This window comes from Vombatus ursinus, unplaced genomic scaffold (assembly GCF_900497805.2).
Source record: "Vombatus ursinus unplaced genomic scaffold, bare-nosed wombat genome assembly UNPS02014802.1, whole genome shotgun sequence".
Lineage (NCBI taxonomy): Eukaryota > Metazoa > Chordata > Mammalia > Diprotodontia > Vombatidae > Vombatus > Vombatus ursinus.
This window is the reverse complement of record NW_020954580.1, coordinates 22,206,399-22,231,755: the sequence shown is the minus strand read 5'-3', so window position 1 is coordinate 22,231,755 and position 25,357 is coordinate 22,206,399. Positions and strand designations below refer to the sequence as shown.

The following is a 25,357-nucleotide window of genomic DNA, read 5'->3' as shown; positions in this document are numbered from 1 at the left end:
CTCTAAACCTCAATTTCCTCATCTGTAAATTGGGGTTAATAATACCATTAGCACCTACTTCACACGTTTGTTGTTGCTGCTCCTGATGTGAGGCTGAAAGAAAGGAAGGAAGGAAATAAGCATTAATTAAGTACCTACTATATGGCAGGCACTACTAAGCACTTTACAAATATTATCTCATTTTATCTTCACAGACAACCCTGGTGGGGTATGTGCTATTAGTATCCCCATTTTATAGTTGAGGAAACTAAAGCAGCTACAGGTTAAGTGATTTGTCTGGGGTTACACAGTTAGTAAATGTTTGAAGCTGGATTCAAACTCAAGTCTTCCAGATTCTAAGCACAATGCTCTGTCCACTGTGCCACCTAGCTGCCAAGTAAATTAATACATGTAAAGTGCTGTACAAACTTCAAAGTGCTACATGAATGTTATTATTATTGTTGCTCATTTGATTCTCTACATCATCATCACGACTTTCTTACTCCTTTTCTATTATCTGATGGGGTTTAGATAGAAATAGTCTTGAGATTAAGTAGCTATCCTACATTCACTCTTTCATAAGACTTGTACAGGTAGATTTTTTTTTTTAAGAGAACTACTTTTTGTAAGCACATCCAAAGTGTTAGAATAAAAACTCGTCTAAGATTGCTGAAAGTATCCTCACTACAATGCTGGTATAGAGATTATCTGCACCTCATTCCATCCCCACATCATTATTTAAATTAAACTTTATTTCATTTTCAAAAGATCTTTTCATTTCCTTTTATTCTCCCTTCCCCCCATGAGGAAAAAAAAGGAAAACAAAACCCTCATTACAAACTTGTATATTCAAGTACAACAAATTGAAACAATGGTCATCTTCTTCCTTCCCGCCAAATATGTCTCAGTCTGCACTGCGTCCATTAGCGCTCTCTTAGGAGTTGTAAAGCAACTTTTACCTTCAGTTCTCTGGAGTTGTGTTTGGTCATTGTGTTCCCAAATCTTTTAAAGTTGTCTTCACAGTACAGTTGTTCTTGCATAAAATGTCCCCTTGGTTCCACTTTATTCTTCATCAATTCACACAAATATTCTCAGATTTCTTGAAAACTACTCCCTTTGTCATTTCTTACAGTATAATCATATTTGACCATAGTCACAGACTGCAACTTGTTCAGCCATTCCCCAATTAATGGGCATCCTTTGTTTCCTACATTGTTCTGGACATACTCTGCAACATTTTGAAAGTTTCTTTTTCCATGTAACTTGGAGATTGTGATCATATGGTATGACAAAATCTGTTAAAAACATCGTTGTCAAATTTTTATGGCTTGATGTCATGTCCAGGGGATTGTAAGCAACAGTTGGATCTGTGATAATGGACTGTTTTCAGTACAGTTTCTTGGTTATAATTGTTATTATTGGTATCATCTTGGGCAAGTCACTTCATTTCTCTGCTTTTCAATTTCCTTATCTTAAAAAAAAATCCCAAAGAGAATATAATCTCTTAAATCCTTTCCAAATTCCACACTGTTGCATGGAAAAGTGTCAGGAGACTTGGAAAGGGGTAGGTTATAAACAACTTTTTTTTTTTTTTTTGCTTTTTGGTGAGGCAATTGGGGTTAAGTGACTTGCCCAGTGTCACACAGCTAGTAAGTGTTATGTGTCCGAGGCTGGATTTGAACTCAAGTCCTCCTGACTCCAAGGCCAGAGCTCTATCTACTGACCTACCTAGCTGCCCCATTATAAACAACTTAAAACCCCAAACTAATGATTTATCTTTGATCTCAGAGATAACAGGGAGCCACTGGAACCCATCAAGTAAGGGGATTACATAGTCCAATGCATGCTTTAGAAAAAATCACCTTGACAGGTGAATGGAGGATGACTTGGAGAGACTTGAGGCAGGGAAACAAGAAAGAAAGGCTATTAAAATATTTCAGGTGAGAGCAAGTGAGACCTATGCCAGGGTGAGTGGAGAGATGATGACATGGGAAATATTATAAAGGTAGAAACGGTTGGTTTTGGCAACAGTCTGAGTGAGTGAGACTGAGGAATTGAAGATTACACTGAGTTGCCAGCCTAGGTGACTGAGAGGGTAGTGGTGCTCTATAATAGCAATAGAAAAATTCCAAAGAACAGAAGGCTTTTTGGGAAAAGATAATGCATTCTGTTTTGAACATATTGAGTTTGAGATACCTATGGGATATCCAGTTAGAAGTGACCACAAGGCAATTGGTATTTGGGGACTGTAGTTAGCAGAGAGAATAAGGCTAGACATAGAGATCTGAGAATCATCTGCATAGAGATGATAATTAAACCCATGGGAAGTGATGAGATTATCAAGTGAGATAGTATAGAGGGAACAGAAAAGAGAGCCCAGAACAGAGCCTCGGGGGACACCTATAGCTAGCGTCTGCTAAGTGTGTGATCTCAGATGCGCATCTGAGACATAATTTGGATGAATTCAGCTATTCCTTGCTCTTTGTGGACCTTTGATGATGAAGGAATCGTTTCCTGAAAGCTCTTCTATTGCTGGGTCTTGAGGCCCTGCCAGCCAGTCTCCGTGGGCACCGTCTGCCCTCTAGATTAGTTTGTTTAGCTGCATCCAGAGCTACCAAGTTAAGGGTGAACATCCACTTATCTCTTGCTTTTCTTTTATACATAAGGAATTAAGACTGTTGATAGAATGGAGCAAATGACACTAAATTTAGAAATATCATGTGAAATCATTGTCTGTAATATTGAAAATGTATTTAAAGGGGAATCTGATGCCTTAAACAAGGATGAGCCAATCAGAGATGAATTCTCCAAATTGTCTTCATGGGGCCCATTCTTTTATATGTAAATCTCTGGTTTCACCGGCAAGGCCAACATAATGTTCCAAATAGAATTGAAAGTATCACGGATGCATAGATAACTCAGAGCTGGAAGGGCCATCTAGTCCAGTCTCCTTATTTTATAGATGAGGAAAATAAGGCTAAATAAGGTTAAATTATTTTCCCAAAGTCACACAGGTAGGAAGTATCAGGGGTTAGACTTGAACCTAGACTTGAACCTTTGATTCTAAAGCCAATGCTTTTTTCCCTGCCTCTACTCCTTTTACAACGGAAAAAATTGACCCCTAGAAAGGTTAAATGACTTGGCTGAGTTTCCTACATAGGTAACAGGACCTCAGACATCATCTAGTTCCAATCTCTTACTTTATAGTTGAGGAAACTGAGGCCCAGAGTGGTAAATGGCTTGCCCATGATCATAAGAAGCCATTTCTTTCAATGATGACCTTATTTAATTTAACCTGAAGCAAGTGAACAATGCAAACTCAAAATTCAGCAGAAATCCCATTTTTAATTTTTTCATTATACATCAGAAACTTCCATATCTAAGTGGTTTTATGCTATGAATTACTGTCTCCTTGGGCTAAAATCAATCTAGCAAATTCATTCTGTTGGGTTCTCTCACAGGAGCCTCATACTAGTCTTTAAAAAGTAACAAGTCCATCTTTTTCCCCCAACCCTTTTGCATGCCTTTAACTTTTCTTTTCACCTCTTTTTCAAAGCTTGGTGACTGATAGGCCCTTCTTCCAGCAATCACTTAGTTCTTTAGATGATTTCTTTTTTCCTTTTAAAGCAAACGTTGAAAGGGGGCAGCTATGTGATGAGCTAATTAGCATGAAAACTCAGAATATGTAACCTTAATTAGGCATAATTACAGGTGAAACGTAATGGGATATCCTGAAACTAGACACTATGCAAATATTAAACTTTTCATTCTTCCCATTACATCTGAAACCATCAAGCAAAGGATGTTTTGCAGTAGATACTACAGTCAAGACCCAGGGGCAAATCTTTCAATGCAAGTTGGGTTTTTTGGCATGCCCTTAATGTGAAAGATGAGAAGAGGACATTTAGAAAATGGAAGAGCGTTGTTCAAAAACTTGAAAATGTAGAATTAGGCATAGAGTGTGGAATGACCTTTACAAAGTAAAAGAAGTTTGATAATTAGGCCAGAAACAGCCTTCCTCCCCCATTGTAGCCACAGCACTTCAATTTCTGAGAACAAAAAGAAAAAAGAAATAAAGCTAAGAGAAATAGGTTAGTGGCTTTTGAACTCCAGGACCATTGCAAAGCAGGCAAATCTCGATAAACTTAGAAGTCCAGCAGCAACTGAAAGAAGCCAGCCAATTTGGGTTTATCCATCTCAGCAGGAGACAAGGAGGGCATGGGTGAATGAAGTCATCATGAATCCTAAATCCTTTTAGCAAATTATTTCAGCTTCCTTCCCTATGCACTCTCCCCACCTTCTCTTTTTGAGAGTTTCAGATAGGTGGCAAAATCAAATTCTCCCATCTTTAACTTCTCTTTGATGAAATCATTAAGGAACCTACATATGTGCAAAGGATGTTGTAGGGAAAGGAGGAGTTGCAAAAATGATGGCATGAACCACTTATCTACCTGGATTTTTGGCCCCTGAGTAACTGAGAATTTACTGTGTTGAATTCACTTTTCTTTTGAAGAGATACAAGTTTTCTGGCCAAATCAAGTGGCCAACAGTTTTTGTTTTACTTCTAGAAATTGATGATGGCCCAGAAAAGTCTAAGAAACAAACATAAAGCTAGAAGGGATCTTAGAGGTCATTTTGATCTGATGCCCTTATTTTATATATAAAAACTAAGGCACAGAGATACTTGCCAAAGATCACCCAGGCAGAAAATATTAGAGCTGGAATTTAAACCCCTCTGGTTGGCAGGATCACAACCCTTTCCACTGCATCACATTGAATAAGAACTTGTCCTCCAGAAATTTCACATGTGGGTTGGTAGTAGAACTCAACTCCCATTCTAGGATACTACTCACAGCCTGGATTTTGATTAAGGAGGGGTTTTTGTTGTTCAGTTGTTTCAGTCATGTCCTACTCTCTACAACCCCATTTGGGGTTTTCTTGGCAAAGATACTGGAGCAGTTTGCCATTTCCTTCTCTAGCTCATTTTATAGATGAGGAAACTGAGGCCAACAGGATTAAGTGACTTGCTCAGGGTCCCACAACTAGTAGATGATGTCAGATTTGAACTCAGGAAGATGAGTCTTCCTAAGTCTAGGGCAGTTGACTGAAATTCAGAGTTAATTCTTGATTATTTAGGGACAAATGGCCTATTCTGCCTCCTTGTCTTTGAATCACTTTAACATTTACTAGCCAAAGATGGGAATAAAATTCAGGGAAAATAAAAGGAGAAAAAGTTCAAAATGAACTCTTTTTCTGCTAGTTAGGCAGGTCTGAAAAAATGTTAGATGAGAAAATGAATTGGATGATTTTTACTAAAGCGAGAGTTTAATATTAACTCTGGATGTCATTAATCAGTGCTATCCTAGTCTCTCTTTAAACATGGGGGCACAGCATTTAGAACTTGGAAGGGACCTTCCAATCATAGATGTAGAGCTGGAAAGAACCTTACTTAATTCAACTTTCTCATTTTACAGATGAGAAAACTAAGGCAGAGAGAGAGAGGTTAAGTACTTTGCTCAAAGCTTTACAATTAGTAACAGAGTTCCAGGTTTCCTGACTTGTATTTCAGGGCTCTTTCCACTACAACAATCAAGAAAAGGCTCTATTTAAAGAAAAAAATACATTTCTACTCTCTATTTAATGCTTCTAGCACTTTTATTTTAAAGCCTTCTTTTTAAGTTCCATTTTTTAGTCATATTGCATACTGACCCTATGCTCTCCTATGCTTGGGTACTACCCCTTCTTTTCATCTTGCCATGGTGAAATAATATAAAATATTATTATATATTATAATTATTAGGTATAAATATTATAAAATAAAACATAGTGCATATGTAGTTTTTGGGATAAAGAGATTTGCATCATAATTATGCTCTTGGTTGACAGGGGTTCATCATTCGTGGTGAACAAATAGTTTTGTTGGTAGATCGTGTTTATTTAAGAGCATACAAAGAGACCTTTCACCAAGAGACGTATCTATCAACCAAATGTGAAAAATTCACATAAAGGCAGCTTGGTACTGTAGAAAGATCTTTGAATTTTGAATCAGATGGGTTCAAATCCCAATTCTGTTGCTTATTACCTCTGTGATGGTGGGAAAATGCCTTACTGTCTATGAACCTTAGTATCTCATCTATAGAAAGAAGGGATTGGACTAGATGACCCTTTCAGCTCTAAATCTATCATCCTATGGTAACTGACTTGACAATTATACACACACACACATACACACCCTCCCTCCCTTTCTCTCTTTTTTCCTTCTTTCCTTCCTTCCTTCCTTCTTTCCTTCCTTCCTCCCTCCCTCCCTTCCTTCCTTCCTTCCTTCCTTCCTTCCTTCCTTCCTTCCTTCCTTCCTTCCTTCCTTCCTTCCTTCCTTCCTTCCTTCCTTCTTTCTTCTCTCCTTTCTTCTTGTTTTCTACTCTGTTATGGGTCTATCACTCTTTAATTCTCCAACCCTTTCTGAACCTATTTGTGTTTTCAGCCTGTACTATTTCTTCTTTAATAAATCCACAAAATTAATTAGGAATATTAATGCTTTTTTGACCCAAATGATATCTTTGCAAGTTGAAGCAGTGTCCCTTAGTTCTTATATTCTGGGATTTGGTAAGCAACCTGATATTCATCCTACTCATATAGTAATATCTTTCATAGTGGTGTGAATTTCAGTTATAACCACTACCGCTTTTGGCCCTTAGAATGTTTTCAGTCTGAAGAATACAACACTTTTTAGCCCGAAGGAGCGTTTGTGTGTGTGTGTGTGTGTGTGTGTGTGTGTGTGGTTGACCTATTATCCCCTGGGTCATTTCAGTTGCCTTTTCCTGGACTTTCCCCAGTTCTATCTTTCTTAAGATACATATTTTAGGAACATCTGGATTAGTTTCTGATTCTAAGAACATCTGGATTCACTACTGTATCTTAGCACTAGCAGAGGTAGGTCAACTACGTCTCTAGTTAGCTTCAGTATCCACAATCCATAGTATGGAAACATCACATTAGGAAGTCTGCTTACTGAGATTAGTTCTGGAGTGACTGATGCTTCTTTTTAAGGGATCAAGAAGCCCTTAGAAAGAAGATGTTATTGGAATGCAAACAACATGCAGAGTTTATATCAATAATTTCCCCTTCCTTCTCATTAATTATACACTCAGACTGAAGGGATGTTCAGCCTGAAGTCTGGCTGTTTAGGAGATTTCATAAGTAAGAGGAAAGATTTTTGGATGCCTGGATTGAATCTGGGATTTAGGTGCACTCCAGGAAATTCTCCAAGCCTCCCCCCACTCTTCAGATCCTCAAAGTGAACAAAAAGCATCAGTTTCAAAGTGAGTGCATTTTCCATCCATGGATTGGCTTGTTTTGTTCACTTCTATTTTGAGGACTTTGAGGTTACAGTCTACGTAGCAACCAAGCCCACTACTTCCTTTCTCGTAAAACCAAAACAAAAAGTTATCCTTTCAGGTGCCTCCCGGGTGTGCACATGTATAGTACATGCATGGGATCAAAGCTACTTATATAAACTCCCAGACTCTGTGTGGGTTCAAACACATTTCAAAGCTTCGGTATCCCGACAAGTTTCATTCTCCTTCCTGACATTCCGAGTCAGGTTACAAGTAAGTTATGGTTCTCCTGGGATCCAGGAGACAAATGGGAAAGCTTCACCATCCCAAGAACTGGCCCTGCACGGCTATGCTCTCTCTGCTCTTTATCCCAAGTATCTCCAAAGGTGAGTGCTTTAAAAGACTTAATAGAATACAGATCTCCACTGTTTCCATTCTAGGGCATGGTTTCACAGTAGGGCCAGAAGCTAAAAACAAAACTTATGCCTTTTTGGCTGTTCTGAGAAATTTCTATTCTAGGCCAGGCAACTGAAAGAAGTCAACAGAGAATAGATGGAGCTCTATGTATCAAGTGCCTAGCTCAGTCTTGAATACATCATATGTGAACTACAATAGCTTACTGGTGTATTCATCTAGGAGAGAGAATTTCTGACCAGGATGGGTGGTAGCTTGAGATAGATGGTTTCACAGGTTTCTATGTTCATGTTGGAAGAATGTATTTTTTTTAAAAATTTGAGTACTTTTATTCTTTTTTTTTTTTTTAAAGATGAGAATTTTCTAGTGGGGAATGGATATTCTTTATTCATTGAATCATGGCTCTAGATCTGGAAAAAGACCTCAGTGGTCATGTAGCCAACCCCTGCATTTAACAGATGAGGAACTGAGGCCCAAAGAGGTTAAATTATTTATCCAATATTACTCAGGAAGTTGTATTTGAACCTTGGTCCTTTAAGTTGCAAGCCAATAATCTTTTCACCATCCACTCTTATTGCCTTTATCTGTAAATAGCCAAGTATAGTGCTCTAAATACCTATGAGCATGGTGATTATTTGACAATGCTGGGATTCAATAGGGGTGGATTAAACATTTTCTGGTCAAAATATCCACTTAATTAAATTGTGGGATCCTCCTATCCCAGGCCAATGTTACTGTGTCTTTTAATCAAATTAAAAAATATTTATTAGGAAATTTATGAAGTAACAATCATGAAAGCAATTTCAAGTCTTGAGCTGAACTTAGCGAACAAAAATGGTTCAGTTAACTGATGGTATAAGGGATTTCATTGCTATTTGATTTTCACATTGAGTTCAGATATTTATGCTATTCACTTTAGCAAATTCCTCTATTTCACATAGACAAAACCAGGGTCTATTGTGGTACACAATAGATCATTTTCCATTTTTAAAAGTTGAGTGTTTCCAGGAAACCTCATCCTCAATGTTTATTATGTCCGATAGTTCAACTAAGATCAACCAATCAGCAAGCACTAATTAAGTACCTACTAAGTGCCCAGGTGCAGTGCACATAATAGAATGATAAAAATTATTCTTACAAACTTGACATGTAATTTGTCAGAATGGGCAATCCAAAATATTTGTTCATTTGACAGGAGAAGTTACTACACATTTCTTGAGTCTGTGGGGTGTGAGTTGAGATTTTGAGTTATATTAAATATGGCTAAGATTCTTGAAAGAGCCACAAATTCTGATTTCCATCATAGGGTACAAAAAAGCATAGGCTTGTCCAAAGTCTCGGAGGCTGGGTAGGGTTACATTAAATGTTATTTAGGGGGGGAAGCTCTCCCTGTGGTGGAGGAGAAGGGAAGTTTTGTCCACTCTAAGAAACAGAGTGGACAAGACACTCAAGAATATCCAGGCGTAGCCAGGCTAAGAGGCACAAGATGCAACCTTTTATTTTTCAGATTTTTTTTATTTTTTATTTTTAGATATTTTTTAGATAAGGAATGTGTGATCCTTTCTTAATGTTAGTCTTGCCTGTCTGTTGTGTACAACCCAGGGAAAAGGAGAATTGAGGCATGGAGGGACTCATAAGGGAAATATTTGTGTTGTACAGAATATTAATGGTGGTGGCGGTAACAGCGGTGATGGGTTAGCCCATAGATCAGGCAACTGGGGAAGCCCACAAAAGCCTGGCAGCAAGGTTGCTTCACTCTATAGAGGAAACGACCTGGTACTCTTTACTCTGTGGCTTTCTTCACGTAAAAGCTTCCCTTGCTATGATAAGGAAGCCCTCCCAGGCAAATGCAGTGGGTAGAGAGGAGAATCACTCTTTAGCTATTGTTGCAGGGTTGAGTGGTTATGGTCATGTTGCTCCTATGACCCCAAAACAATGTCCCTGTAGCCTCCACATTAAAGTCCAGCCCTAGCCTTCCCTAATCCTAAATGTTCTTTCCCTTGACTCTTCTGGCTCATCCAATAACCACATCCTCTAACTTGATCATTCACTCCTAAATTTCTTGGGAAAAGTTGTCTATACCCATTGATTCCACTTATTCATTATCCTACTGTCTCTGTAACCTCCAGCAGCCTGTTTCAATCTCTACCACTCTAGAGAAACCCTCCCAAAGACAAACAGGACTACCAAACAACAAAGTTCAGTGGTCTCCTGCTTGACTCTCATCCTAATCTACCTTTCTTCTGCTTTAGATGCGGTTGACCATTTCTTTCTATTGGACTGGTTTTCTCTCTTGCCTCTGGAGATAGTATATTCTCTTGGTTATCCTGCCCCTCTAGCTTCTCTCCTTTGTTTATTTTGCTGTCTCCCTTTCTTCTTTCATACCTCTTAATGTGTTTTTTTTCTTTATTTTATTTTATTAATTTATTTTTAGTTTTCAACAACCACTTCCATATGCTTTTAAGTTTAAAATTTTTCTCTCCTCCCTCTCCCCCTCCCTCCCCAAGTTGGTGTGCAATCTGATATAGGCTTTTCATGTACATTACTATTAAAGGTATTTGCACATTAGTCATGTTGTAAGGAAGAATTAGAACCAATAGGAGGAACCAGAAGAAAGAGGAAATTAAACAAAACAGAAGAGAAAAAAAGAGCAAATAGTATGCTTCGATCTGCATTCAAACTCTGTAGTTCTTTCTCTGGATGTGGATAGCATTTTTCATCCTGAGTCTTTTGGAGATGTCTTATATCCTTGCATTGCTGAGAAGGGTTAAGTCTGTCAAAGTTAGTCATCGCATAACGTGGCTGTTACTGTGTACAATGTTGTCCTGGTTCTGCTCACTTCACTCAATATCTGTCCATACAAGTCTTTCCAGATTGTTTTGAGGTTTGCCTGCTCATCATTTCTTATAGCACAATAGTATTCCATTACATTCATATACTACAACTTGTTCAGCCATTCCCCAATTGATGAGCATCCCCTCAATTTCCAATTCTTTGCCATCACAAAAAGATCTGCTATAAATATTTTTTTACAGGTGGGTCCTTTTCCTGTTTTGATGATCTCTTTGGGATACAGCCCTAGAAGTGCTATTGCTAGGTTAAAGGGCATGCATAATGTGAGATTTTTCTAAGGGTCTGTCTATTACCCTCTTCTTTTTTCCTCTTCACTTTCTGTGTTGGTGATCTCATTCATTCCCATGGCATTCATAACTACTTTTATGAAGATGAATCATACTAGGAAACTTAAGAAGCTGTCCTAACATAAGGTATTGAGATCATAAAATGACTGAGCTACAAACAGGAGTATACATTTTCAAAAGACGGGTAGGGAAGATTACTTTGCTGGCAAGGATGAACTTGTCAAACATAAGACAAAGCTACCTGAGGCACATAATAGCAGTTATCGTTAGCAGATAGGCTCCTGGTGTCTCTCTCTGTTCTTCCAAATTGAGGCTCAGCTCAGGTTCTGATCACAGCATTCAGTTCAAGGTGAAGGTCTCTCCAGGTCAGAGGAACAATGATACTTCTCCTCATGAGTGCTTTTATCCTCAAATGGTAGATGCTACATCAGCCTTTCATTTTTTTTTTTTTTTTGGTTTTTACTAACTTTTTTTTTTTGGTGAGGCAATCAGGGTTAAGTGACTTGCTCAGGGTCACACAGCTAATAAGTGTTAAGTGTCTGAGGTTGGATTTGAACTCAGGTCCTTCTGACTCCAAGGCCAGAGCTCTATTTACTGTGCCACCTAGCTGCCCCTTTTTTTGGTTTTTGCTAGGCAATGGGGTTAAGTGACTTGCCCAGGGTCACACAGCTAGTGAATGTTATGTGTCCGAGGCTGGATTTGAACTCCGGTCCTCCTGACTCCAAGGCCAGTGCTCTATCCACTGTGCCACCTAGCTGTCCCCAGTCCTTCATTTTTTACAACCTTTTTACCATTACCCCCCCCCCAGCACATAGTTTTAACTAGAATTTAATTCTAGAATTTAAGAATTTTTTCTTACTATATGCGGGGACCTCCGGGTTCTTACTGACATATGGTCATCATGTCTCGAACAGTAGGTGGAGGCTTGCAGCAGGGACTGGCCAAAGCACACCATGAGTCTCAAATTTGTATCTGCAGCTCTAACCTCTCTTCTGAAATACTATTCAAGATTCCAACCAACTACTAGCTATTTCCACCTCAAACTCAATAATTTCTGCCTCAAACTCAAATAATAAAGCTTTTTTCATCACTCAAAATTGTTTTTTTCTGATCTATCATCTATCTGTCTATCAATCTATTCATCCATCCATCCATCTACCTATCTATCTATCTATCAATCTATCAATCATCTATACATCTATCTAAAGCTTCAGATCAGGGAAGGACCTAAGGATTTATTGAATCTCATCCCCTAATTTTATACATGAGGAAATTGAGACTCAGTGAGAGTGATTTGCTCAGTGTCATATAATTAGTGAGGGTCAAAGGCAGGATTTGAACCCAGTTCTTCCTGACTCTGGGTCCAAGTCTCTATCAACTACACAAAGGTTTCTCTACATTTACTAATTCTCTCATGTTTGTAACTTTGGAATTATCAGAGAGGCAATATATTGTAGTGAAAGAAAATGTAAAATAGTGGAAAGAGTTGAACTTTAGGTGAGGAGGAGGTGTAATGATTTGAATATCAGATTGGACATACTAGCAGTGTGATCATAGATTAGTCCTTTAGATTTTCTGAGCCTCAACTTCCTTTTCAATAAAGTGAGGATTGTAATATGATTAATTTCTCCCATGAGCAGCAAGGTGGTATAGTGGATAGAGTTCTGGACCTGGAGTCAGGAAGATTTGTCTTCCTGAGCTAAAATACGGCCTCAGACACTGACTAGCTATATGACCTTGGGCAAGTCACCTAACCCTGTTTGCCTCAGTTTCTTCATCTGTAAAATGACCCGGACAAGGAAATGGCAAGCCACTCCATTATCTTTGCCAAGAAAACCCCAAAATGGGATCATAAAGAGTTGGACACAACTGAAACAACTGAACAACAAATGTCTCTTACACAGGGAGAGTTCTTTAAAAGACTTAAAGGGTTATATTGATATAAGTCAATTTTTTGTAGTGTCTTAATCCCTCAATCCAATAAATCACAGATCTTTTCAGTTCTATCTCTGCAATATTTCTTGCACCCTACCCTTCTTTCTTGTCATCAAAGATAAATCACTCAACCTCTCTGAGCCTCAGTTTCATCTTTAAAATGAAAAGATTGGAATAGATTATTCCAAAGTCTCCTCCAGCAATACATTTATAATTCTATTCTCGCGGCACCAACCCTAAGTAATAGCAGCTCTTTTTTATTTGCTACCATTTTGGATTATTGTAATATTCTCTTAACAGGCTTTCCAATCAGAAAAAAAATATTTTGCTATAAATTGGATCATATTACTTTCCTGCTGAAAAAGAAAAGTTATTTCCTATTGTCTGCTGAGTAAATTTCAGATTCCTTTGCTTGGTATTCAAGACCTTTAACAAACTGGTACCACCTTACCTTTTCAACCTCCAAGTACTGTATGCTGCAGCAAAACTGGTCTATGATTTATTTCTCTCACATATCTTGTATTCTTCTACCTTGATTCCCTTGTTCATGCTGTATTTTGTGCCTCGAGTGTTTTCTTTTTCTCACTTTGTTGTATGATTACCCCTCGTTTAAAGTTATGCTTAAATGCCATTTCCTTGATAAGATCATTCCACATTCTGAGGAATTCCCTTTCTCCACCCAAGTCAAAAATGGCCTTTCTTGTCGCATCACACTTACATTTTTGTTTTGCAACTCTCCAATGTAACGTATACTAGAATGATCTATGTTTTATCACTCACTAATAGTTTGAAAGATCTCTGATATCAGAGTATATCTTACCTAAATTTTCTATCTCCAACAGGCCTAACACAGTGGTGCTTAATAAATGGCAAACAAAGAAATGAATAAATAAATGAAAACTCTTTTTTCTAACTTTCAAGCTTCTCAGTGATCTGGTCTTTTCCAGTGTTAACTCTTATTATTCACCATTATAAACCTGGACTACTTACCATTCTCCAGACAGGCCATATCATGTATTTCTGGAGTTTTGATTTCTACTTGTTGAGAGTATATTCAACCTTCTAGCTGAAAATGCAGCCCACTCCTGTGAAGTCTTCTGCTATCCCCTGTCAAAAAAATTAGCCCCCAGCAACTTCTAGTTCAAGCAAGGTATAGCTTTATGACGTATGGCCATAAGGGAAAGAGCTATTCAGCAGAGATAGGAATATTATGGAGAAGTTTCTCAACCAACTGCATGAGGCAACACTTTTTTTTAATTAAAAATATTATTTTAGATTTCCATAATAGCCATGTTACAAAAGAAATCACAAATAAAATAAAACAATAAAAATAAAGAAAGCAAAAAGAAGTGTGCTTCAATCTGCATTCAGAGTTCATCAGTGCTCTTGCTGGAGGTGGCCACCAGTTTTCATCATGAGTCTTTTGAATTTTCTTAGATCATTGTCTTGACCAGGATAGCCGAGTCTGTCACAGTTGATCATCCTTATAGTATTGCTGTTATTATGTACAGTGTTCTCCTGGTTCTGCTCTGTTCACTTTGCATCAGTTCATATCTGTCTTCTCAGGTTTTTCCTGAAGTCATCCTGCTCATCATATCTTATGTAATAGTATTCCATCACAACCATATACTATAACTTCCACAACTTGTTCAGCCATTTCCTAATTGATGGGTGCACCCTCAATTTCTAATTCATTAACTCAACAATTTTGTACTCTTTGAAGGGAAAAATAAAATAAAGGTCTTAGGCAAGTTTAATGGAAGTATATAAAATAGACAAGATAATGGAGGTATACAAAGTGGTATCATTGAGACTTAACAGCTGTGAGAGGCCTGATTGTTTGGGATGGTCTGAGAAAGAGGTAAAATATTAATGGATTATTGGTTACAGTAAGTACTACAGATACTTCCATTGTTCTGAAGAAAGCAAGGTTTCCCATTGGAAAACCTGTTTCCATGGTCCTTCAGAAGAGAAATCACTAGCTACCCTTTGTCCTTTGCAACAATGCCAGGCTTCTAGAAGCACAATATCAGAGTAGATTTAGGGTCTATTAGACCTAGAATCCTGATTCCATACGCCCTTAGCCACACATAAACACTCTGTTCTCTATGCTTCCGTAGCACTTTGCATATATCTCTCTTTGCACTTGCATCCTGTTTAACACTCAGATATATGTTCTATATTCTTTATTAGCATGTAAGATCTTTGAGGGCAGGTATCTTTTCCATTTGTCTTTGTAGCCCCTGAAGGCCAGTTTCAGTAATTTGCACATGGTAGGTCTGCAATAAATGTTTAATGAATTGAATTCAATCATGGGGTCAGACATGTCAGTGCTTACACGGTGGATCTGAGTAATTCAAGTCACTTACCCCCAAACATCTTCCTACTTGCACATTAAAGTGTCTGAAATTCCATTAATGGAGATTTATTCTTTGATTCCTTGGAGGAATTATAGGCTCTAAGAGTTCTAGTAAAATGGAATTAGGGACCAAAATCATTTGCTTCTATTTAGCACTTTAAAGTTTATAACGGTTTTTTTTCACAACTCTATGAAGTAGGAGGTATAATAACTGTTCTTTCCATTTTACAGTTAAATAAACTGAGGCCATATAAAATGATCTGTGCACAGTCACAGTTGTTTGTGTTAGAGCTAGAGAGGGCAGTAACTAGTATAGGTAAATGTGGTTATGTCTCAGGAAGGTGACATGGGAGAACAGTGAACTTTTTTCCCTATGAGGACATATTTCATTTCCATAATGACTATTATTCCCATCCTTACCTTGTACTCCTTTGCTTGCCTATTTTACCATCAATCAGTCAGTCAGTCATCCAGTCAGTTAATAAGCACTTATTAAGCACCTGCTTTGTGCCAGGCACTTTGCTAGGCACTGGGGGATACAAAGACAAAAAAAGCATAGTCCCTGTCCTTAAGGAGCTAGTATTCTATCAGGAGATTCAACATACAAATATATAAGCACATATATGCATATATGCATATATATGACACAGCTAGTAAATATACATACACATACACATACACACATATACATATACTCATATATATTATATATATAAACACATATAAAATTTTGGGGGAAGAGGCAGTAGTAAATAGGAGGATCAGGAAAGATGGCCATGCCAAAGACGTCTTTTGAGTTGAGCTTTGAAGAAAACCCTGGATTCTAAGAGATGGAGATAAGAAGAAAGGGTTTTCCAAGCATGTAGGACAACAAAGACATAAAAATCATTGAATCCAATGGAGATGGAGTGTTGTATGTATGCGTACAAAGCATCTTACAAAGCAAAAGTTTCCCAGGGCCATTACCTCCAAGGGATCCATTTCCACGGCAACACCTTCACCAAGCACCTACAAAACGAGTGAGGACAAAACAGCTCCTTCTTCTTGGGTGATGATCTTCTCTGACACCATCCTTCCTCTCCTGTTCAACTCTTTGTGTCCCAGGTGAAAAAAATTCCCTAGTCATGGCTCTGGAACTTGGACTCACATCTAAGTCTTCTGAATTCCACAATTTGTCTCCAGTGATTCAGCTACTGTGCAAGTACCTATTACCAGCTAACGATTTAGCATCTTAGTAAAAAGCAGTAGATGGTAAGGTCCTAGAGGCATCTCTATAGGTTATAGGTTAGGCTAGGCTAGTGAGGTGGAATATCTAGATTGGGACAGAAGGTCTGAAACACTACTTCTCAATTTTGCATAGACTCTTCCCCGATTAGTTGCTAACTCATGAAATATATTTTGAAAATTTCTTTAATGCTAGGGGTACATGTGACTCAACCAGCAGTGGTCCTGGCCAACAGCAGAGGGATTGCCAGCTTTGTGTGTAAATATGAGTTGACGGAAAAAACCAAAGAGATCCGAGTGGGACTTCTTCGACAGATGGACAACCAGATGGTTGAAGTCTGTGCCTCAACATACCTGGTACAGAATCAACCAGTGTTCATGGATGACATGCTTGAGTGCACAGGAAATGCCAGTGGGAATAAATTGATGCTCACTCTCACAGGACTGAAGGCCTCAGACAGTGGACTGTACATCTGCAAAGTGGAGCTCATGTATCCTCCCCCCTACTACATGGGTTTGGGCAATGGAACACAGATATATGTCATTGGTGAGCAAAGCTATTTCACCTGTGGAATAAGGATAACAATAGTAATAAAATGATATGCACTCTATAGAACTACTTTATTTTGCATAATATCTAGAAACAACAAAAATCATTTTCTTACTGGGCATTAGGTTATTCATTGTTGATTTTGGAAGGTTATTTGGATCTCTTGTTTGTCCTCTTGTAAAGGCAGTTATGTTACCAGTGGGCCCAAAAGTTAAGATAATGCCTCCAAGTATAATTGGGGCTGAAGAGCTCTAAGGCACCTGGGATAGTGGTAAGTCTTATATTTGGGTATGACATACTTGGGAAGTTATCTCAAGCTTCCAGAGTCTCCATATGTTATCTAATAATGGAGGCACTATTTAAGAAGTCCCACTTTCTTTCTTTTTGTTCAAGCTTGTCAGTCCTTCTGAAGTAGAAAGAGGTAGGGACCTGCCAAAACTTTCTTTTTTAAAAATATTAATTAAATTACTTTTTCTGCCAAAACTTTCTTATCCTAGACTACTATCCATAGAGGCCACTCATGAAAAAAACTGGCTTGGTATGGGTAGGGAGGCCTCAATCCATATAAAAAGAAGTTTCTTAAGTCATAATGATTTTCATCTTGGGGCTGGAAGGGAACTTAGAGATTATCTTGTCTGATCCTATCATTCTACAGGTGAAAAGTGAAGTAATTTGCCTTTGAGTCCCATAGCTAATGAATGGTGGAGCAAAGTCTAGAGCCCAGATCTCATGACTTCTAGTCCAGTGATCTTTCCACCATGCCAACCACGTGGAGATTGTATTTCCCCTCCTCTGTTTCAGATCCTGAACCTTGCCCAGACTCTGAAGTCATGCTCTGGATCCTGGCAATAGTGAGCTCTGCGTTATTTTTTTACAGCTTCCTCATCACAGCTGTTTCCTTGAATAAAACGGTGAGTATTACCTTGGTCCCTTCCCATCCTGGGCTTCTCCCATTGTCAGATCTCCGTAAGCCTAAAGGCCTGATCTGCTGCTCAGTATTGCATCGAAGGTCTTTGAGGCTGAGGAGTCAAAGAGGAAGGGGGAAAGACAGCGATAGAGCACTAAAAAGAACAGCGAGAAGCAGCTACTGGGGGGTACAGGGATGACTCATTTTAGATCAGTGTGTTCAACACGGCAGTGTTTGTGTGCTTCTGAAGGGTTTCACTTTGACTAACAGCTGGAGGAAGGCCACCTGGCTGCTTCTCTTCTTACCTTCATTTAAAATGAACTCTAGTGACTAGTCCCTGAATATTGGGCTGGCTTTAGGCAAAGTTGAGGGCAGGGGAAGGGAAGGAAGGAAAAAGGGAAAAAGCATTTATTAAGTACCTTCTCTTTGCCAGGCATTGTGCTAAATAATTTACAATTATGTTCTCTTTTGATCCTCACTACAACCTTGAAAGGTAGATGCTATTGTTATCTGTTTTGCAGTTGAGCAAACAGGTTAAGTGACTTGTCCGCAGTCATACAGTTAATATGGTCTGAGGCTAGATTTGAGCTCGGGTGTTCCTGCCTGGGCCAAGTACTCTCTCCACTATACCACATAGCTGCTAAAGCTTTGTGGTAGGTGATCATGTCTCTCCCCCCCCACCCTTCGTTGTCCTTCACCAAGTTGCAAAGGCCCAACTGTGCATTCCCCCTATGAATCACATGCCCCCAGACTTTCTGTGATCCACCACTCTCTTCCCATTCAAAAACTTACTAGAGTTGGTGACAGAAGGTGGATATATGTAGGGAACAGACATCCTTTCCCCCTTAAAAAGAGGTCTTTGTGACATCCCTGTGGATTTGTGAGATCTAACACCTGTTTGTAATACTATCTTATTAGGAATGATATACAATCTCTTCCAAAGGTTCTTTATTTGGGGTCAATAAAGCTCTGTAGAAAGATTTTTTTGGGGGGGGGTCTATGAACTTGGATTAGAAAAAAATGCATTTTTATTTTTACTACCATTTATTTGAAATTTAGCATTTTATTTAGTATTTTTAAAAAAAGCATTCTCTGAAGGGGTCTATAGGCTTCATCAGACTACTAAAGGGGTCCATGACACACAAAAAAGTTAAGAATAACCACTCTATTCCAAAGTCCCCCTACTTTAATTTTTGACAATCATGTACTGACTTTCTTTAAGACTGAGCTCAAGCAACATGTCCTCCAGAAGGCCTTTCCTCTCCATCCCCCCCTTCTCAACTATTAGTACTATCCCTTCTAAGGCTATTTTCCAATTACTCTATATGTATCTGGTAAGTACTAATTCATGTATATCTTGTCACTGCTCCCTTAAAATGGAAACTCCTTAAGGGCATGGCCTGTTTTTCCTTCTCTGTCACCCTGGTGTTTAACACAATGCTGACTACACAGTAAATGCCTAATAAATGTTTGTTGATAGAGATATTAGTGGGTTTTGCCTACCTTTCTTGCCACATACTGCTATCACACAGGAAAATAGAATGAACTTTTAAAAAAAACGAGATGACAGAAATTCAAGATCGATATAGGAAAAGAGAAAAATCACCTACAGGAGGGCAAGGATTAATTCTGAGAATTGGCTAACAATATTTGATTGCTTTTCTAATTCAATAGACCCTGACCCATTGAGCACTGTTGTAGACACAAATCAGCCAATAGTCATTGAGCTGGAGATGAGAAGGACTGAAGGATTTAGTGCCTCTTTTTTTTTATGGGCTCTTTAAAGTTTCTTACCACACACCCTGCCCTTATATCTTACATCTTCATTTAGATAGGGAAGATGGTTCTTATTTTACAGAGATGCTAGAGGGTTCCTTATCCAACAGTCTCAGTAATATAATCAAGAAGAGAAGAGATCTTTGTTCTAAAACCTGTCCACCATGTTTTCTAACCATGCCAAAGAAAGTTCTTTGTTGTACAATGCTAATCAATTCTCTCTCTCTCTCTCTCTCTCTCTCTCTCTCTCTCTCTCTCTCTCTTTCTCTCTCTCAGCTAAAGAAAAGGAGTCTTCTCACTACAGGAGTCTATGTGAAAATGCCCCCAACAGAACCTGACCATGAGAAGCAATTTCAGCCCTACTTTATTCCCATCAACTGAGAAAATGGAGTGGTGCATAGAGAGATGGTTTTCCAATTGCAAGAGACACTGAGATCTTCACTTTCATTGTAACCTGCTTTAAAAACTTTTTTTTGAAGGAGGGAGGGTAGAGGGTAGGCTTGAATGTGGGAGGATGAAACAAACAAACAAACAAACAAACAAACAAACCTCTAATTAAAGTATAGTTGAGTATAGAGCCCTAGCTATATATTTGGAGAATTAAAATCCAAAGAGCAAGATATATCAGGGAAAAGAATGTTTCCGACATCTCGAAGAAATATGAACAAAAAGGATCGGTCCAGGAGCAAAGCATGAATATCTTATGATATAGAATGGCGGACCTAGGTTAGGGTAATGTATTAAGGAGAGAGGGAGAGGACTCCTGTTCAATCTTCTGTTTTAAATGAGCTAAGCATGTCTGAACAAAATTATCTTTTCAAGTTTAACAATTATGTTATTGTTTTTTTTCTTTACAAATGTTTTGTTACATGATTTTTTAAAAATGCAATGAAGTGACTCTTTAAGCCAGTGATTCCTCAGTTGTATTAGTTGTATTGTACCAATATGTAACCTTTATAAAGTCTGATAGCATTATGTGCCAGGCAAGGCAAGGGCTAGAGTATCTGCTGATCAGTTACATTCAAACACTATGTGACAGTGTCTTGCCTCCCACTAACTAATTGGGAAGGCTGGTAGACCCCGGCTCAGGACACTAATGAGCCAGGAGGGAAAGGAGGTAATGACCTCCTTTAGTCCCAATTAACTGAATCCAAATGAAATAGTAGTAGCTCTCTGGATTCCAACAGAAACGTAAAGTTCCATTGGCATGATAGGACCCAGGGCATTGAATACTGAATCCTGACATTTTATCTGGCTTCCCACTTAAGTAAAAGCTTGTGTTAGCTGAGCAAATCCTGACTCAACATAGTACAAGGAAAAGGTTCATTCTGGAAGTCATTTCAGGCCCATTTTCAGGATGTCCCCAACTCTGAGGGACAGATGGTTAATGTCCACTTAGCAACAAGGCAGGAGGTAGTTGGTGTCTGGGAAGGGCACATAATGTTTTTGAAAGTGAACACTGTTTGGGTGTTTTTAAACTCACTATTTTCCATGAAAATGTAAACAATATGTATAGTATTTTAATTAAATAAAATGCTGTGTTAGTTTTCCAGAGCTTGATTTTTTTTTAAATTTCAATATATTTTGATAGCAGAAATAAAGCCAAGAATAAATTATAAAGAAATAGCAATTAAAAAGAAATAAAGAACACATCTGGGGCAGTTAAGTTGCACAGTGCATAGAGTGCCAAGCTTGAAGTCAGACAGACTCATCTTCTTGAGTTCAAATCTGGCCTCAGAACTTACTAGCCCTGTGGCCCTGGGCAAGTCACTTAACCCTGTTTGCCTCAATTTCCTCATCTATAAAATAAGCTGGAGAAGGAAATAGGAAATCACTCTGGTATTTTTACCAAGCAAACCTCAAATGGGGTCATGAAGAGTTAGACTCAACAACAACCACAAAGAACACAGTTGCTTCATGTTCCTAATATGTTTCCTCCTGGCCTGTTAGACTGCAAGCTTCATGAGGCTAGGAACCAGGTCTTATCTAATCTGTATATCCTTAGTACCTTATTGAGATGTTATGAACATAGAAAGTGTTTAATCATCGTGGATGTATAGTCATTGATTATTTGCATAGATTTTTGCCAAATCTTCTTTTATCCCTTCCATTGCAGTTCAGGAGAATAGGTGGGCTGTTCAAAAGAGAAGCTTTGGAAGCTGCTAAACAGCTTTTAAATGGTTGCAGGCTTGGGGATCTTCTTCAGTATCATCTCCCTTAATTTAATGTGCTTCTAAACTATGGGTCATGCTCCCATATGGGGCTGCAAAAAATTTGGCAACAATAAAAGGTTTCTGAATGTGCAATGACCAAAAATTAATTAAAAATCAAATGAGTAATGAATCTGAGATGTTTCTGGCAGTGCTTGCCAGCCTTAACTTCATTGCAGCCTTGGTTCTGAACACAAAGCATGCGCACTTTGCACTGATCATACCCTCCAGTCATGCAAAGCCAACCTAATCTGAAAAGGGGCAAAAGTGGAAAAAGTTTAAGAATTCCTGGTTTAACTGCTCCTACTCAGTGGCTCACAAAACACCCTCTCATCTCCACTCTATCCCTCTATGCTTAGAGCTAGGCTGGCCATGCCACTGACCCCAGCTCCATCTCTTATGATCATTCTAATCTGCTTCCGTGGCAACTACAATCTTCTCTTTCTATTTCCAAGGGACCATGGGGCAGTGTTTTGCAAAAATCTGTTCCCAAGAGAAAAGTGTAAAGTGTACCTGCTGTTCCCTATCAGTCAGCAAGCATGCCCCAAACCTGGTGTTCCAAGTACTCTTGTGATTCTTGGTTAACCCTTTGGGGCCTTCTGTCTCCTTAGTTCTCCTTTGGTATTTCTCATTCTTTCCCTCTATATATCATTGTGGTTTGCCTGTTCAATTCCAGCTAATGTTCTTCTTTCTGCAGGTGTTCACTGATATCCAAATGGGATATCAGCTACCATTAACTAGCTCCATTCCAACCCTTTAAGGTCAGAAAGCTCTTTATTGAGTTCTGTGAGAAATTTTTCATGTAGACCCCTACTCTATTCCAATCAGTATCGATCAGTTTGATATGATTCCATAGGGGTAGTGATTATAAATTCTGTATATTAGGCCCCTGAGCTGAGAACTGCAGATTGTAAGTTCACTTGCTTAATCATAGGAAGCTAACTAGAGGCTCTCCACCCTTGTTTTTCTTTGTTATGGTGACCCAGTGCAGCGTGGCAGAGGTGACTCGATTACATGGAAAATCCCCCAACTTATTTTTGTGCTCCTAGACCACTCTCTCTTGTCTAACATGTGCAGGTGACCATCTTGTGACTGCTTAGTCAGTGGAGATGCCACATTTTCACCCAACCCAAGACTCCCCCTGCTGATATACCATTTTTTTGGACTGATACATCATCTTTGGCCCTCGAAGCAAGGTCTATCAACCAATTTGTATTTTATGTAGCCCCTTTAGAGTCTTTGGGTATCAAACCTTATAAAAATAAGGCCAAGGAAGAAGTGGGTATCTCAGATTGTGAGTAAGATCTGAGGTCCATTTCATTAGACCATGGACCGTTTAATAAAGTGCCATTGGCTCAGGGCTCTGCCTCAGTGGTTTTTCTTGCAGATTGGACAGTTATAATCCCCAAGTTATCTATTATGTGAAACTTCCTCTTCTCTCAAAAAGTTTATATTCTAACATGGAAAATAGATTAGATACAGAAAAGTAAATTATATATTACATATGCATCTCCATCCGTATTTATCATGGTCAATGGAGCCTGAATGTTCCAAGTTTCAGCACAATCTTCATTTTCATGCTTGAGGTTATGATGAATCCACAGACCTAACTAGTCTAAGGGAAGTCCATGTTTGCAAGAAAGTCAGTTATATGGCATATATCTTGATCTGGAGGAGCAAAAAAGGGTTTGCTGAAGCCAGCTCATACTACTTCATGAAAGCTCATTATTAACTTTTCAATGTAAGCATTTTTACCTTGGAAATCAGCAAACATGACAAATCAGGGCTTGATTTCTTGTTTTATTGGTTGTCTAGGCTTAAGAAAGTTATGAAGAAAATATTAATAAGGCAGATTAAATTTAAAAGTATGACCTATGTGCATTAAGTATTTACCAGCCCACCCTTGGAGTAACGCTTCTGCTATGGACTGAAGATAGAAAAGAGAATGAGAGGGAGGGGCAGATGGCAAAGGAAAAGGGAGGAGACAGAGCAGTTATGGCACTTGATTTTGACTATTGGCCAGGACACACGCATTTCTGCTGTCTACAGTGCACCCTGATCACAATCTCTCTTTGGCTCTGCACATTTATCTTTTGGTCCCAATTTTCCCTCCTCCTCTGCCTATCAAAATCCTACCCAATCTGCTCCAGGGGTGGGGAACCTGTGGCTTTGAGGCCACCTGTGGCCCTCTAGGTCCTCGGGTGCGGCCCTTTGACTGAATCCAAACTTCACAGAACAAATCCTGTTAGACCCACCTCAAGTCCCACTTCTTCCAAGAAGCCCCCCCCCCCCCCAGGAAACTGAAGACCAGACTGATATTTATCATTTATTATCTGCAAAACACATTCAGCAGGTTATTATTGTCCTACTGTGTTGCTTTCCATTTGTTCCATTCGTGTATTTTTTCTCTGCCGAGTTCAATTATAATCCCTTGGCCGACAGATAACAATGTAGTAGAAAGATCCTGGATTCAGATTTAAATTCTGTGCCTTCCTGACACCTACTGAATGTTTGACCATAGGCAAGTCATTTAACCTCCTTTAGCCTCAGTTTCATTACCTGTAAAACAGGGATAGTAATACATAGAGTACCTATCTTACAAAGTTGCTGTGAGGACCAAATTAGATAATGCATATAAGGTAAATCATAAAGTGCTACATAAATGCCAGTTATTATTATCATCAATATTATTACTATATATTTCTTCAGTATCCCTCATAGCCCCCAGAACCCATGGATGCACATGGAAGGATCTTCATACACAATTGTTGACTTGATTTAAATTATTATGGCATTTGTGACAATTAGTCTGTTGTAAGCATAAACTCCTTTATACGCAGAGTCTTGAAAATATTTGTTCACATGGAACTGTTTACCACCATGCATAATAATAATAAGGCACAGTGATATAGCCCTTCTGAATAATAATGAGACCATGGGAGCAAATGATGTCACCAAGGGAGAGAATATATAGAGAAGAGAAAAGTGTCCAGAACGAAGCCTTACAGTACATGCATCTCTAGGGAATGGATAATAATCCCACAAAGGAGACTAAGAGGAAGCCAACATATCTGAAGATAACAGGAAGAGAACCAGGCAAAACAAAAATAAAGGAAACCAAGGATGGAAAGAGGCTCTGGTCTGAGAGAATGATGGGTAGGATTTAAAGCTACAGCAAGGTCAGGAAGGATGAGAGTTGAGAAAACGCCATTGATTTAGTTGTTAGTTTATAGGATTATAGATTTATTACTGAAAAGGGTTTTAGACATCATCTAGTCCAACTACCTTGTTTTATGGGGAGGAAACTGAGGCTCAGGGAAATCAAATGGTTTGCCCAAAGTCATACAGGAGTTGAGAGGTACATCTGGGGCTCAAATTCACGTTCTATGATGCCAAATCTAGTGTGTTTTCCACTTCATTCATTGGTAATCTTAGAGAGGGCAATTTCAGTTGAGTAGTGGGGTCAGAAGCCAGATGTCAAGAGTCTGAGAAGTGAGCAGTTGATTAGACAGTGGAGGCAGAAAGTGTA

The 25,357-nt window shown here is 38.7% G+C and overlaps 1 protein-coding gene across 1 annotated transcript; it reads left to right on the top strand.

The window, feature by feature from the left end:
- The first annotated feature begins 7,456 nt into the window (after positions 1-7,456).
- On the top strand, positions 7,457-21,149 carry CTLA4 (cytotoxic T-lymphocyte associated protein 4). Its single transcript, XM_027873456.1, has 4 exons — positions 7,457-7,699; positions 16,582-16,932; positions 17,737-17,846; positions 19,895-21,149. Exons 1-4 carry the CDS (start codon positions 7,594-7,596, stop codon positions 19,997-19,999), a joined length of 672 nt encoding a protein of 223 aa, XP_027729257.1. The 5' UTR covers positions 7,457-7,593; the 3' UTR covers positions 20,000-21,149.
- Positions 21,150-25,357: the final 4,208 nt, after the last annotated feature.

Excerpts from the sequence above, each read along its gene's own strand:
- CTLA4 (XM_027873456.1), top strand. The coding sequence starts at position 7,594 with ATGGTTCTCCTGGGATCCAGGAGACAAATGGGAAAGCTTCACCATCCC. Across the intron at positions 7,700-16,581 it reads TATCCCAAGTATCTCCAAAG|GGGTACATGTGACTCAACCA; the intron begins GTGAGTGCTTTA and ends CTTTAATGCTAG. Across the intron at positions 17,847-19,894 it reads CTGTTTCCTTGAATAAAACG|CTAAAGAAAAGGAGTCTTCT; the intron begins GTGAGTATTACC and ends TCTCTCTCTCAG.